We start from the raw sequence: 15,899 nt of genomic DNA, 5'->3' as shown, positions 1-15,899 counted from the left end.
CTTTAGTTAATTTGGGTATGAAAGAAACTTCCACTTAAAGCATAACATTATGGTACACAGACTCAGTATTTAAAACAAAAATCACAATTGTAAATATAAAACTAGTTTAATTTCTTTCAGGCTTTGCAGTACTGTTCATGCAGTAAATTTCACACTGTATACCTAATTTTTCAATACAACAGCCAGCGAATTCTGTAAACTTTATAATTCACTACAATTACCCTGCCATTCCTAATAATGAGAAGCAATTCAGTTCAAGAGAGCTATAAAAATAAATCTTCTTCTAAGAACTTTTTATTCTACAAGATGAATAGAATGAACTGCACAGAACACTGTGATAGTGCTGAAAGATCTTTGCAAAATCTCTTGTTTTCTAGCTTCTTTGCTTTGTCCCATACCTTTCATCTACTCCATTTGGTCTCTTCTCACACACCCATTTATGGGCTGCCCTGGAGCAAGAGCTTGTGACAGCAAAAGGCTTTACTTTAAATTTACTTTGCTCCAATTTTCACCTCATTCAATAACCTTTGGTTCATACCTACGATACACAGACAGGTGAGTCCGATTTCATTAGGCTACTTCGTAATATCAACCTCTAAACTCATCATTCTGCAATCCTATAGTCCTTATAATATTTCAGCCAGCATACTTTAATGTGTGCTTACACTTTTGTTTAACATACTTTTTGTATTACACTGCATTCCTGCCATAGCTACCTCTTGGCTAATGGCCCTAAGTTTTACAGTAACATGCTTATAGGAGCTTGCTTTTCTTGAAACTCCATTGGCATAACCCATTTTGTGCCCATGGCAAGGCAGGCTAAATAAACTGAAAAATTTCTAGTGTGTGTAACATAATCTGTCTTTAAAAATGGAGTCACAACACGCCGTGAAGACTCTGAGAAGTCCACTATGAAACCCAAACACACATACAACAAACACACTGAAAAAGAAAGGAAACATTGGCACAAATCAACCGGCTTGGAAGGACAGCAAAATCATTAGCGTCTACTCTCCAAGGCGGTTAAAAAAAGATTAACACGTCACGGATTGCATTGCATGGTCGATGACGAACTCCCACCTCGTACACACAGGAGTTGCCAGATCTCACAGATTCCTTGCTATACAATCTTTGATTGTTTTAACCGATTTCTAGTTGGCGCTAAGATTTAACCTATTGTTAAGACCGAAGGTTTGTTCTGCATATGAACAAACCTAAGTTTGTAAAATTATAAAATTAAATACGAAACTAAAAATAAATAAGTTTAAAAGAAGTTTCATACAGCACAATCCTTAACCTGAACAACATTGTTTCTTGTCTCCTTGGCACATAGTGATATATGACCAAGGAGACACTGATGATGTACTACAGTGCATTTTTTGGTTTATTGAAATGCTTCCCCAAAGAGACTACTAAAAGTTTTTACTTTCCTGATCTACTAGAGGAAATACTTCTCGATATATTCCTTCACACTTCTAGAAGCATTTCACTATCAAGCATGAAAACCTTCAGCACACTTCTTGACCAAAGCTTTTCAGACAAAGCTGCTAGTATGACTTACATACAAATAAGCCCTGTACCACCCATCTTCCTTCCCTCAGAATCTTACCAGCCCAAAAAGATAGATTCATAAATTACACTCTATAATGGTGGACTCTCTCTCTCCTCCTTGATAATTCTTTTATTGCTGAATTCTTCATTATTCTCCAAGGGACACAAAAAATGTTAGCTTCTCCACCTACAGGTGCCAGTTTGGAATTTTCCCTTAGTCTCCCACCCTCAGAGTGGACTACAAATTCCTTTGTACTGAGCTTCATCTCCAATAGCTTAAACATAGGATGGGTTACCTCACACTACCTCCCAAAAGCAGCCTTATTTTGGGTTATACATTATCACAAACCCCTTCCATAGGCCACACATAAAGGTTTGTCTACGGTACTTCATGCTATCAAACTACGTATTCCTCTTAACCTCTGCGACTGCCAGTGAACAGCATGGATAATTTTGCAAACCATACACATCAGAGACTGGCAGTCAGTAGCTTTCAAATTTAACCAGACTTCACTGCTATGAACCAGCCACTGGGTCATTTACATATTTCTTTAATTTCTGTGGCATTCTCTTCCTTTTTTTTTTACCAACTTGTTACCATCGCAAGTCTGTCATTTCTTCGGATCATCATACCATTCTCTGAATATTCAGTAACCTTCAGCCTTACTGAAACTATTAAAGATACTATTCCTCAGTCTATGAGAGTGATTCTAATCTTGACAAGGTAGTAAGTACATACAATATTTTGGGCTCTGGCTACTTTATCCATTCTTCTACCTCCAGATAGTTATTACATGCAAAATTCTGACTTTATTAGTGGGTCTTTGGATCTTACCTAAACATTAATCTTCCTTCCAAGGCATACATATAAGCCAATTTATACCAATTCAGTAGCTTCTGGGTCACAGCTAATGGTGTCTAACTCCCAGTGATCCTATATTCTCAAGTAAATTGGCAATAACAGCTATTCAGTAGCAACCTTTTCTTACCTAATAATTTCATCCCAATCACTATGCTGCTCTCTACTCCAATCACTTTCCTGCTTGTAGAAACAGTACTCAGCTCGGATAAATCACTGTTTTTTCATTGGGAAAAGTTCAACAGCAGAAGCAAACTAAGGCCTGATTCTAACTCAGGCACTAAGAAAACAGAGGCAAAGTACTAAAGAAGGTTGGCCTTAACAAAAAACAAAATAAATAAATAAATAAACAAAGGAGGGATATATCCATTTCTTTAATGAAATAAGGATATACACCTTAGAAAAAACAGAAGCAGGAAAATTGTTCAGATTGGCAACTGGTAAAGGAAACTGACAATATCTGTTCATCCAGTTCATAAGCATGCACATGGAAAGAATTGGTGAGACAGGTTAAGGGGCTATATGACTAAACTTTCTTCTTCAGTTACACAGATCAGTGACCAATATAATAGTACCTACAATTAAAGAGAAAAGATACCATACAGCAAAGGATTGGCAAATGACTTAAGAATAGTGTCACTGATCAAAGACACTGCCGTAGAATAGTATACTGCATTCAGGAAGGAGACAATATATGATATTCTGTTAAAGATTTATGGTTTGCCATTTTATCAGGGTTCATTCATTTTCAACTCTGTTTTGATACAGACTTATTATCATGCAATCAACGATTCATACTGAAAATGGGATAGCATGAGACGGAGATATTCTCCACCAAAAGAGATTTATAGACTTGGAGTATTCCTCACTTGTGGGATATCTCTAACTCCTTTGGAAAAGCATAATATGTATTATCTTGGTGAATTCTCAGTGGGTCATCCCTTTATTCCAAGGTAAGTGGTTGAAGCAATGCAATTACTGGTTACTACAAAAATAAATTACTGTACTGTATTTCTCAATGTCACTGTTCAAAGCTGGCATGATATGATGAGATAGAAATAATCAAGGCACTAAATTGCAGTAATTACTCAAATACTACAACAACAAAACCTTTGCTAATTCAACAGAGAGATCAATAACTGGACCCTACCCTCCCACTGGTTTCTCCACTAGACAGATGCAACTGTATTTATCTATGACTTCAAATGCATCCTTCTCCAACTTGGTCCTCACCTCCACTGACATAGTAGATTTTGATGAACCAGGACAATAAGCAGGAAACAGGATCTCTGTGAGTGAGGAGAGGCTGGTGATCATAGAATGAAAGTATGTATTGTTGTAAGGACAAGGACAATACATACAAGGTTTCACCCCCCTTACTTCCACATTACTCAGTTGCATTACAGGCATTGCCCACTCATAACAGCGAGAGAGGGACAATGCCAGCTTCAGCAACCTCTTTCCTTCTTCTTCCCTTTTCCTCCCTTTCTGGCCAAGGCCGGGCTGGTTAGTTACGGGGGCGGATGTGACAGGAGCAAAAATGACTAGGAAGAATCTTGACCTCCTTCCAGGCCAAGAAAACTGCTGGGAACCTAGTCTGGCTTTGACAGAGAGCTAAACTTTCTTACAGCCCAACACTGATGGTGCAGTTAACCCAAAAGGATTGTCTGCTGTGGCCCTCCAAATGTCCTACAGCATCCTTTCAGGACACTGCAAGGTGTGAGGAGTCCTACGCATCAATCCTCTTCTTTTCAACCTCTACCTTGAACTTACTCTTTGAGGAGAGTAAGGACAAAAACCCATGACCAAAACACTGTGTAATAAGACTGTTCTCGGTTGAAACCTATCAAGAAATTATACCTCAAAAACCATCAAACCTCTACAGGACAAGGTCAGCCTACAAGTTGGCAGACTGGTTTGAGAGAAAGACCAACATACTTTTCTTAATTGGTGGCGTTGTGCTTTTGACGGCAATATTCAAATGTCCCATGATCGCCAAAATTCATTCATTATTTTTTTTCATCTTCCTACCCTCTATAATAAAAATAAATGACGAAGAAACTAATAGCGATAATTATGTAATACCAAATTAGAATATGAAAGTCACTGCTAAATAATGTGCAGATCAAGAGAAAAGTTTAGCACTGTATTAATTTCGTATTGTATTGACTTACTAGTAGGCTAACTCAGGAATGTAGCCTAATTGTGTTAAATAAAGTATGCTATTTTAAACAAATTTATACATTATGAAGTTATAAAATGATAAGTTTAAATATATGAGTAATAAATGATAAAAAGCATTGTCAGAACTTTGCCAAGTAGTAGGCTATGTCAGAAACTAGTTCTGTGTATAATACTGAAAATTAATGCTACTAGTCGATATAAAGAGAATGACGCGCTTAATGACGAATTAGTTTAATGACGTGGTCACTGGAATGGAACCCTGTCAATACACACACACACACACACATACAATATATATATATATATATATATATATATATATATATATATATATATATTATATATATTATATATATATATATATATATTATATATATATATATATATATATATATATATATATATATATATATATATATATATATATATATATATATATATATATATGTATATATATATATATATAATATATATATATATATATATATATATATATATATATATATATATATATATATATATATATATATATATATATATATATATATATATATATATATATATATATATATATATATAGCTTGATGATAAATAACAGTGCCAAGACCAGGAAGAACATTCTTTATTAAACGAGCTTTCGAGGTTTAAAACCTCATCTTCAGGCTGAAAAAATGACAAGGATGAGAAATCACTAAAAATTACATTAAAATTAATTGCCTTATTAAAAGCTTCAGTAAAAACATAAAATAAAACGAACATCACATACAAACTAAAAATTACAAAAAACTAAAACAAAATGCAAAACATACAAAAACAGAAATAAAAATGAAAATAATATGAAAGGTAAACAAACTACACTCAAAAATAAAATGGCTAACGACCCACTTTGTGTACCTACTATGAAACTATATGATAGCTAGTTGAATACCGGACGAGTTGTTGTTCAATTCCGGTTTCATTTTCTTAATAAACAGCGACTCTGAAATTGAAAGGTCCAGTCTATTTGAGCAAAAAGACAGTACTCTAAAATCTAGGTGAGTGAAAGGATGGTCCTGTGCTAGACTGTGTTCCCTTATGGCAGAAAAAGGTGGTTTAGAAAGAGGAAACCTAGTTCTAACGGAAAGACCTCTGTGTTCCAAAATTCTGTGTCTATTGCAGACCACACTGTGAACAGGTAAACAAGTAAACGACACTCGAATTAAGGCCCACAGGAAGAGCAGGCTTCTCCCTCAAAAGTGATCCTACAGTAAAAGGGTTAGTAAAAACAAATCTGAAACTAACTTGAGGAAAACTGTGCTTGAGTATTTCTTGTAACTTTTTTTGTACCAAGTAGCTACTATGACCAAGAAAAAGCAATTTAATATACTTTACATCTTTACTAGCAGTACTGTACACTGGTCTGGGACAAAATTTCTCATCTAGAAAATTTATTTTTCAGAACTTTGTAAAAGACAAATACGGGATAAGAATTTTCGGAAAAATAATTCTGGAGGAAGACCATGTCTTGATGAAATAAATTAAAATCACAACAGACATTGAAAGGTCTATTTATCATAGTACGTATTGAATTAATCTTAAACAACTTTGATGAAAAACTAAGATACCGTAATTCAATCCCAAGCCAGTAAAAGTACTTTTCCTATAAACGGAAGTTTCAAATTTACCTCTATTTCTGAACATCTAAAAATGACAACATATTATCCTGTTCTGTCTCACAAGTAAAAGTAATATTAGGATGACGAGAATTAAAATATTCAAAAAATAAATCCACGTGTGAACGTTCCTTAAACACAAGGAAAGTGTCATCCACGTACCTACAATAATACAAGGGTTTGAAAGCAACAGGGCATTCAGACATCCAAATCTTTTTACAATAACCCATGAAACAATCTGCATATACAGGTCCAAGGGAATTTCCCATAGCAACTCCATCTATTTGATTATATAATTTACCATCAAAAGTAAAAATGCCAACAGTTGTAGCCAATTGTAATAATTGTATGTGATGTTCGTTTTATTTTATGTTTTTACTGAAGCTTTTAATAAGACAATTCATTTTAATGTATTTTTTAGTGATTTCTCATCCTTGTCATTTTTTCAGCCTGAAGATGAGGTTTTAAACCTCGAAAGCTCGTTTAATAAAGAATGTTCTTCCTGGTCTTGGCACTGTTATTTATCATCAAGCTAAGATTTCCAAGTAGCCGTCCAATTACTGAGACTAGATATTATAATATAATATATATATATATATATCTATATATATATATATATAATAATATATAGATATATATATAATATATAATATATATATAAAATGGTGTATTTAAGAAACGTTCCATGTTTATTGAAAGGTTCACTATAGGCATGGTCACTTTCACTCAATGTTCAATGTTATTTCCATAACATCTTCCGTGTTCTTCATGCAGTGGTGCCAAACCAGCGCGAAATGCGCTAGTTCTAGCACATTGGCATCACAAACCTTATAGAAGTATTTTGTGCCTAGCGCATTTTCTAGCGCAATTTTAATTGGTTTGGTGAATGTTCTAGTGCATTTCTGAAAATATGTATTTATAATTTTTGGTGGTTAATCTAAGTAATCAATTCTCTCTAAGGTAGAGAAATATAATATCACAGGTTAAAACCAAGCTCAGAAACCGGCTACATACAAAATCTGTTGGTGTAATAATTGCAGTAAGAAGTGGACTCAGCAAAGTAGGTAAATTTTGTTATTCATATGAAATGCCAGAAGTTGTAAAACAGATAGGAACAGTGGCAGCATACAGTGATGCAAGATCAGCAGCAGCTGCTAAAACTTCTCTAAGTTCCTCAGTCTCATGTCAATTATTAACTAAGGAAGTTGACGAGGATACAGATGACGTTATCTTTTCCCTCAACTAAGAGTAAGTTATTTAAGGAAATATACTTCTAGTAAATAGCTGTCTCATCAGCAATTTGTTTATTTATTTTTTTATCTTATGTAGAATCTGAATCAACAACAATTTACTTTAGTACAATAATTATTAATACAATGTAAATGATGATAATTGTTATCATGATCATTATCTAATTTTAGTATCATAATCACTAGAATCCATATACAGGGTAGAAACTTAATAGTATTCCTAGAGCATTTCTACCGCATTTCGGACCACAATTTAACTCATTTATGTCTAACACTGTCTTCATGTTAGCATGACGGTTCTGGAATAGCAAGGGTGGTGGGGGGGGGGAAGATTGAAGATGCTCCTGTCGTTGTTCTCTATGGTATGACGTCACCATGTGTCCTATTTTTCGAAGGACTTCAGTTGGATATTCATAATCTTTGCAGCTTTCCCATGCAGTTTAATCCATATTTTATATGGAGAATAGGATTAACTACACTAGTACTCACTTATTTCTTAGTTTTGATTTTGTTACATTGAGCTGATTGAAAATTCATTTGACATCAGCAATGGAATGAGAAAATATACAAATTTTCATTGCAAATTCAGTTTCTGTCCAAACTGAAATCCATGAGTGTGTGGAGGATGAGATTTGTGTTAATTCATGTATCAGTGCAGACACGAATCTTGTTCAACCGAAAAAAAGGAAATTTCTCTTTCAATTCCTGTCTGAGCTTGTCATTCATACTTTTTGCTTTCATGTCCAGACTCGAAGGAGGGGAGTGATAGGGGTTCATTCCATGGACTTGTGTGGGATAGGTTACGCATAGGACCTGAGCTATGATGGCGCAATCGATCCAGTAAAATATAAAAAACTATATGTTATATTTAGAATTAGAATTAGAAAGGACTATATTCTTATGAATACTCTAGAAATTTGCTAAGAAATCATTGCACTACTCCAGATTTTAGGCTAAGCACTAGGAGCCAAACTTTCACACTAGTTCTGAAGGCAATACTCTAGATCTAGCATAAAATGCGTTGAATTGGCAAAGATGTGAATAAGCATTTAAACACAATTTGCCTTTTGTAGATAACACATGAATCTTGCAGCCCTTTGTTATCACAGGGCATTTTATCTTACAGTAGGCTATGGTAAGCTGTATAGGGTATGTATCTATTTTATGATACGATATAGTTAAAATGATCATTTCTATAAATAGTATCAGGTGCTGTTCAAGAAGATATTTCTTAATATAGTATAAGTATATATATAATGAAATGAAATGAAAATGACAAATTTTGAATCAATTTGTATTTTTCATAACAAACAAACCTTCAGTCTTAACATTAGAATACATAACTTAGTGCCAGCTGAAAACCGATAAAGTTAAAAAATTGTGTATGCAAGGGACTATTGGCATCTGTACTTGGTCACAAGTCATGTGGAGCCATCCAATTACCCCTCTTTAACTCGTGATCCTTTCTGCCTTTAAGGGAGGACGTGCATTGCTTCTGTCCTTTTAAAGCCAGTTTATTTTGCCCCCTGTTGTTTGAATCTGTTGCGTGTGGAACTTCCAGGCTCTATTGTGAACATGGAGCCTTCTCACTCTTTGAGATTTCCTGGATATCACAGGAAGCAGATAAATGCCCAGATATTATCTTCGACGTTTATGGCGTCGGAGTACACACATTGTGTACGGAGTAGGTTGGGTGCAGAAACTGTTCAGATACAGTTAATTCGCTGTCTGTACTTTGGATATTTCACATATACCATATGGCTTGCCTATGAATCCAAAGCTTGGATGTATCAGGTGATGATTTGGGAAGTAATTTTGACTAATTGTGCACCTTTCCCTGCAGGGAGGGGTGTGCATCGCCATCTTGTTTTCGTTCCAGATACGTAGGCAGAGTTGATGGGGGTGTGCGATCAGCATTAGGCCTATCAGGAGTACCAACCCAAGAAGGACAGTTGGTTTGCTATATGACGTGCACTTCCCTATAGGGCCCCTCACTATGGATGTCCCTTCTACCCTGATATGCACTGAATGGCGGTCGAATGTGTCGATATCTGTAGAGAAGCAGATAGTACAACACCTCAGCCTTTTGAGTTAGGTTGCTATGCCTACAGGAATAACAACAACCTTGCACTTCCTGTCGAGTGCGGGCATCACATTCAAGATGCTCAGTGACGTCATAAACATGGCGCCCGCCAAGACGTCACGTCACAGCTGCGGCCTACACGGAGACATGCCTCCATTTTCGCTTCTTTGATGTACAAGACTACTGTACAAATTACGCATTCTGATTTGGTGACACACATTTTTTGAGAGAAATTGCAAGCGTTAGGAGAAATAACAAACATACTAGTGGAAAAGACTCAAGTCTTTCCGCTGTCTCCTTCCACTTATGCGTCAACAAGCTTCAGTGACATTGACACCAGTGCGTTCTCCTGCAATCGTTGGAGAATAGGGACTTTGTGGCTGATCCTCAGGCTAAGAGGAGAAGTTTCTTCTCCATCTTCGCTCCAGGACTGTTACATCCCTATTATAAGATAGCACAAGAAGTAGTTGTAAATGTCAAACAAGTGACTGATGGAAGCTTGGTCTAGTGCGGCTGTGAAGAGTTGGAGAATGCTTGAATCAGGGACTTCATGACTGACCCTTGTGCCAAGAGGAGAAAAATAATTTCTTCTTCATCTTCGAGCCAGGACCTTCACATCCTTGTAAAAAGTAACAATGCCACAGCATTTTGGGTTTCTTTGCCTTGGCAGCAAGAGTACCATCAACAAACTCACGTTCCAAAAGAATATCCTACTGAAACAGGGGTGTGTCTTAAAGATAGTGGAATTTATTAAGAAAGCAAATATAGTAATATCAAAATTTGCAACAAAAAAAAATGCCACCACTTACCTCTTGACCAAGGCGAGAAAACTCTTGGAAGACTAGTTCCTGACGTCCAGAGTCTACATAGATATCATTACTGATCACATTTTGTTGGAATTTGTCCACAAGCTCAAATCCTTGACGATCATTGGTAAATGAAACTGATTCCTATAAGATAAAATGTAATTAATTAAATAAAATTACAATACCAATGACAAAGAAGAAATTCTTATAAATAATAACTAAAATGCGAGAGGTTAATTTCTAATGCCACTTTCAACCCAGATAATAGGTGCTAGGTGGTCCAAATTGTCTAAAGATGTACCATCAAATATTTAATAAGTTTGTTTAAAATTTTACATTTTACTATACCCTCTGCATTTCCCTTGATTAATAAATGATGAAACTACAGGGTATAAAAGTAATGACTGATAAGTACAAAAAAAAACGTTTTTTTTTGAGAAGGTTAGAAAATCAACCTAGCATGAAGTACAGCTTCATTACCTATAGGATCAGGATCATGGATCTGAAACTAAATGAAATTTCCAACAGCATTTTAAAGCTTCCAATATATATATTTTAGAAAACAGTCCAAAGAATATAGGATCCACTCCGAGCATGTACAACAACAAAACATACATACTACGTGTTGTTGCATTAACCAAAATAATGTTATAATGTTGGTATTGTTAAAAGACATAAGGAGGAAATGACTAAAGTAGATAAAGTTGACTTCCAAACTGCAGGTGCTTCAGTCTTGAAAGCCTTTAAAACTGCACCAACAAATGATGGCAGAATCAAATATGCCATAGATAAGAGGGTATTTCAAGAATGGATTTATGAGTAACATATGACATGTTATTTTTAAAAATGCTGTTGAAAAGAGTTTAGCCATTGTCTCAAATATTCCATTAAAATCAGGGATGGAATAAATATTATATACTACAAAATGTACAAAGTTGTCAATTTAAGGGTACCTGAATCAAAGCCTACTTGAAAATGTGACATTTATAATTAAATTCCTCTCAACAACAATACTGTACCTGATTACATTCCCATTAATATACTGTAATGGCAGGAAAAGCCTGTGCTTTCATAAGACTAACTTAATCTAAACACAATTATACTAAATGTAAGCATTTCAAGTACAGTAGAGACCCGGTTCACGACCGTATTAGAACTCGACATAATCGGATTTCGCCACTAAATTTCCAATAAACTTTGTATCTGTTTTCAACCAAAAAACCAGTTTCCGACCCCCGACCATATGATGTTTGTAAACAAAACTGTTTCCGCCAGCCGCCGCTAGTTGGCGTTATCCAGTGCTACCAAATGTAGCATAATTTCAAGTTTTTTTTAGCATAATTTGACCCAAGAATTGGAGCTTGGCATAATTTCTTTCACACTTAGGGTTCTAGTACAATTTTAGAATGTATTTTCACTAAAATTTTAAATAAAATGCAGAAAATTCCTCAATTTCATACACAGCTATAGTGAATGTATCTTCATAGTGAAATTGCCTCAAAAGCAGCACTAACAAATGAGTTAATTGCTAAGTTTGAACCCAACTAAGGAATGTTAAATTTTGTTAATATAAATAAATACCCCCAGTGGCATGACACACGATCAGTAAAGTGCTTTTTTTCCTTTTTAAGTTTTATTTTTTTCATTAGTTATCAAAATTTTAATTATGTCTGATTTTCACACAATTTTCAAGTATTTATTCATTGTGTATGTGATCTGTTAAAGAAAAATAGTGTTTCAGTGGCATGATAATGATCAAGTAATAAGTACGTATGTTTTTCTTCTTGAGTAGAGACTGGTTTGTTTGTTTACCTTTTTTTTTAGTTTTAATTTTTCAGTAAATATCACTAAATAACAAAATGTTATATTTGAAGTAATTTCCACACATTTTCAAGTATTTATTAACCCTCTTACGCCGGAGCAGTAAATAAAAAATTGTCTCCCGTGTGCCGGAGGGGTTTCGGAGTGAGCGCGGAAGCAGGAAAAAATATTTTTTCAAAAAATCACAGCGCCCTTAGTTTTTAAGATTAAGAGTTCATTTTTGGCTCCTTTTTTTGTCATTGCCTGAAGTTTAGCATGCAACCATCAGAAATTAAAATAATTATCATTATCATATATAAATAATGCGATATATGATAGCGCAAAAACGAAATTTCATATATAATTGTATTCAAATCGCGCTGTGCGCAAAACGGTTAAAGGTAACAAGTTACTTTTTTTTCGTTGTAATGTACACTAAATTGCGATCATTTTTGTATATAACAAATTGTAAAACAATAAAAGCAACACAGAGAAAATATTATCACAAAATAATGCATGAATTCGTAACGCGCGGACGTACACAAATATATTTTTCAAAAATTCACCATAAATCTAAATATTGTCATAGAGACTTCCAATTTCTTTCAAAATGAAGACAAATGATTGAATATTACTATACTGTAAGAGTATTAGCTTACAATTGCAGTTTTCGACCATATCTCACGAGTTAAAGTTGACCGAATGTCGAATTTTTTTATATATATTTTTTATATGCAATTATTTCGGAAATAAGAAAAGCTACAACCTTCAAATATTTTTCGTTTTATTTTACATGAAATTGCACACATTTTCATATATAAAACTCTATGAAATGCCTAATATGAAATGGAGCAAATATTCCGAGAATGGGACGTACGTATTTCGGAGATTTGTGGCGGAGAATCGGCGCGCGGAGGGAAGGAAAGATTTTTTTTTAAATTCACCATAAATCTAAATATTTTGCTAGAGACTTCGAATTTGTTTCAAGATGAAGATAAATGACTGAATATTACTAGACTGTAAGAGTTTATCTTACAATTGCGTTTTTCGACCATTCGGTAGAGTCAAAGTTGACCGAACGTGTTTTTTTTCTATTTATCATGATTTATATGCAAATATTTCAAAAAATGAGAAAAGCTACATACTTCAATTATTTTTTGTTGTATTCTACATGAAATGTGCACATTTTTCATATATAAAACTTTATGTAACGGCTAATTTAAAATGGTGCAAACATTACCACAATCGCACGTATGATTTTTTTCGGAAGAGTTACCGCAGCGGACGTAAAGAAAATGTTATTTTTTTCATAAATTCACCATAAATCGAAATATTGTGCTAGAGACTTCCAATTAGTTGCAAAATTAAGGTAAATGATTGAATATTACTAGAAAATAAGCGTTTTAGCTTACAATTGCGTTTTTCTACCATTTCGGTAGAGTCAAAGTTGACCGAAGGTTGAAATTTTGGCAATTATCGTTATTTATATGAAAATATCTCAAAACTGATAAAAGCTACAATCATGAATATTTTATTGTTGTATTCTACATAAAAATGCGCACATTTTCATATATAATACTTCATGTAACTTCATGTAACGGCTAATTTACAATGGTACAAAAATTATGTCAAAGTGATGAAATAATTTCCGAAATGTGTCACAGATACTTTTTAGTGCGGCAAGAAAGAAATTCGCGCTTGCACGCCTGTGTAACGATTGTAAACAAAACAACACCTTGATCCGTGAACTCCCAGCATCCCCCAAGGCGCGTGATTCAAAAGTTTTAGGCTGGTAGGCCTATAAGTATTTTTCTGCGAATTTAAAAAAAAACTTTTGTAAGTCGACGTAAAATACGACCAGTCGGCACACGGGAGACAAAAAATGTCGACGTAAAATACGTCCAGTCGGCGTAAGAGGGTTAATTGTTTATGTGACCTGTTAAAGAAAAATGGTTCTGAGTGGCATGATAATGATGCAGTAATAAGTAAAATTTTTTGTTTTTCTTCACATTTGTATGTGTGATCTTCACACATTTGTCAGATAGTATAATAGTGATTGCATATCAAATAGTGTACTAGTGATTGCGTATGTGATCTATTAAAGAAAAATGGTATTTTATTACGAGTTTCCTAACATGTAAAGATCATCAAATTATTAGTTATAATATTGTCTGTTCGTCACTTTGTATCATTTCACCTAATATATAAATGTTTTAAATTTCCATTACATCGTTGTTTTAGCTCAAATGTATTAGAGAAATGAGATAATGATATATTAATAGCATAATTCTGGCACAAAATTGCACCATATTTGGCATAAATTCTTGCTTGGAACGACTAGCATAATTTAGCAAAACGGTTGGTAACACTGGTGACGCCACTCAGCATTGTTTAAAGTCCGCAACTAATGTTTACAAACATTCAAACATGTTTCGTGTCTTGTACACCTTGCGCGCATTTCGTTTGCTTTTCCGGTGTTATCAACTCTATACTCAGTTACCTTTTGATTCATCATGGGTCCCAACATTACTACTGGCTATCTATTAAAACCTTTCGCTATTGTTAACCTCTGAAATAATGGAAAAGTGTTTACATGGCATCTCGCATTTTCCTTCTTCAAAATGTTTCCATCATTTCCAACTCCAAAATAAACCTTAAGTTTCGTCTATCCTCTCCTCTGCATGAAAGTGATGAGCGAAAAAAAGATTTAATCAAGCACCCTTGCTTGATTTTTTTTTAAGCGTAGACATATTCTAAAACCATGCTCACACTTGAGGCGCGCGTCTCAGTAGCAAATGCAATACGTATTTAAGTGTTAGGTTTGGAGTGAAGGCAATGTTACGTACGTAGGTTACAAGTGCGGTTCGGTAGCGAATGCAATCTTTAAGCTTTGTTAAGCTTGCCGGTAAAGAAGAAGTTAGTCATAGCTTATATCAGAGAAGCCACTATGCCATATTAAGTGCGTAGTAATTAAGAAATTAAGAAGAATCTTTTATGTCGTACTGTAATACGTCAATGTTTACGTGTAAGATTTGGTAGTGAAACCAGTTACATATGTAACATGTTCGGTTCGGTAGCAACGCAATCTAAGCTTTTTAAGCGTGCCGGTAAAGAAGAGGTTAGCTTTAGCTTAACTCAGAAGCTGCTACGGTATACATTAATTATAGAAATTAAGTAGATTCTTTTATGTCTACTGTAAAAATACGTCATTGTTTACATGTGAGATTTGGTAGTGAAACCACTGTCACATACGTAACATGTGCCGTTCGGTAGCGAACGCAATCTTAATCTTTGTTAAGCTTGCTGGTAAAGAGGAGGTTAGCCTTAGCTTAATCAGAGAAGCCGCTATGGTATAGAATAATTATAGAAATTAAGACGATTCTTTTATGTCTACTGTAAAAAGACGTCAATGTTTACTATGAGGTCTGGTAGTGACACAGTTTACATATGCAACTCGTGCGCGGTAACGAACACAATCTGTATGCTTGGTTTATAAGCGTCCTCGTAAAAAAAAGAGGTTAGCTTGATATTAAACTCAAGAGATGCTGGTGCGTAATGGTATAGTAATTAAAGACATTAAGAAGATTCTTTTACTTATACGTACGTATATATGTACCATGCAGTACCATAATAATTGTCAAAGTCCAATAAGCTTGAAACCAGCCCAGATATTGGACAATTTGCCGTAAAAGACGCACCTTTTTTATAAGGACA

The 15,899-nt window shown here is 34.6% G+C and overlaps 1 protein-coding gene across 1 annotated transcript in view; it reads right to left on the bottom strand.

Moving 5' to 3' along the window:
* The window catches only part of LOC135219776 (basement membrane-specific heparan sulfate proteoglycan core protein-like), a gene marked incomplete in the record, with an annotated part of 1,285,796 nt that overhangs the window by 376,684 nt on the left and 893,213 nt on the right, over positions 1–15,899 (bottom strand). Inside the window, 1 exon segment of the mRNA XM_064256828.1 lies at positions 10,389–10,529. Coding sequence (XP_064112898.1) covers positions 10,389–10,529 — 141 coding nt within the window.

Source organism: Macrobrachium nipponense, chromosome 1 (assembly GCF_015104395.2).
Source record: "Macrobrachium nipponense isolate FS-2020 chromosome 1, ASM1510439v2, whole genome shotgun sequence".
In the NCBI taxonomy this organism is placed as follows: Eukaryota; Metazoa; Arthropoda; class Malacostraca; order Decapoda; family Palaemonidae; genus Macrobrachium; species Macrobrachium nipponense.
Note: the sequence above shows the minus strand (reverse complement) of the source record. Positions and strands in the feature narration are given on the sequence as shown.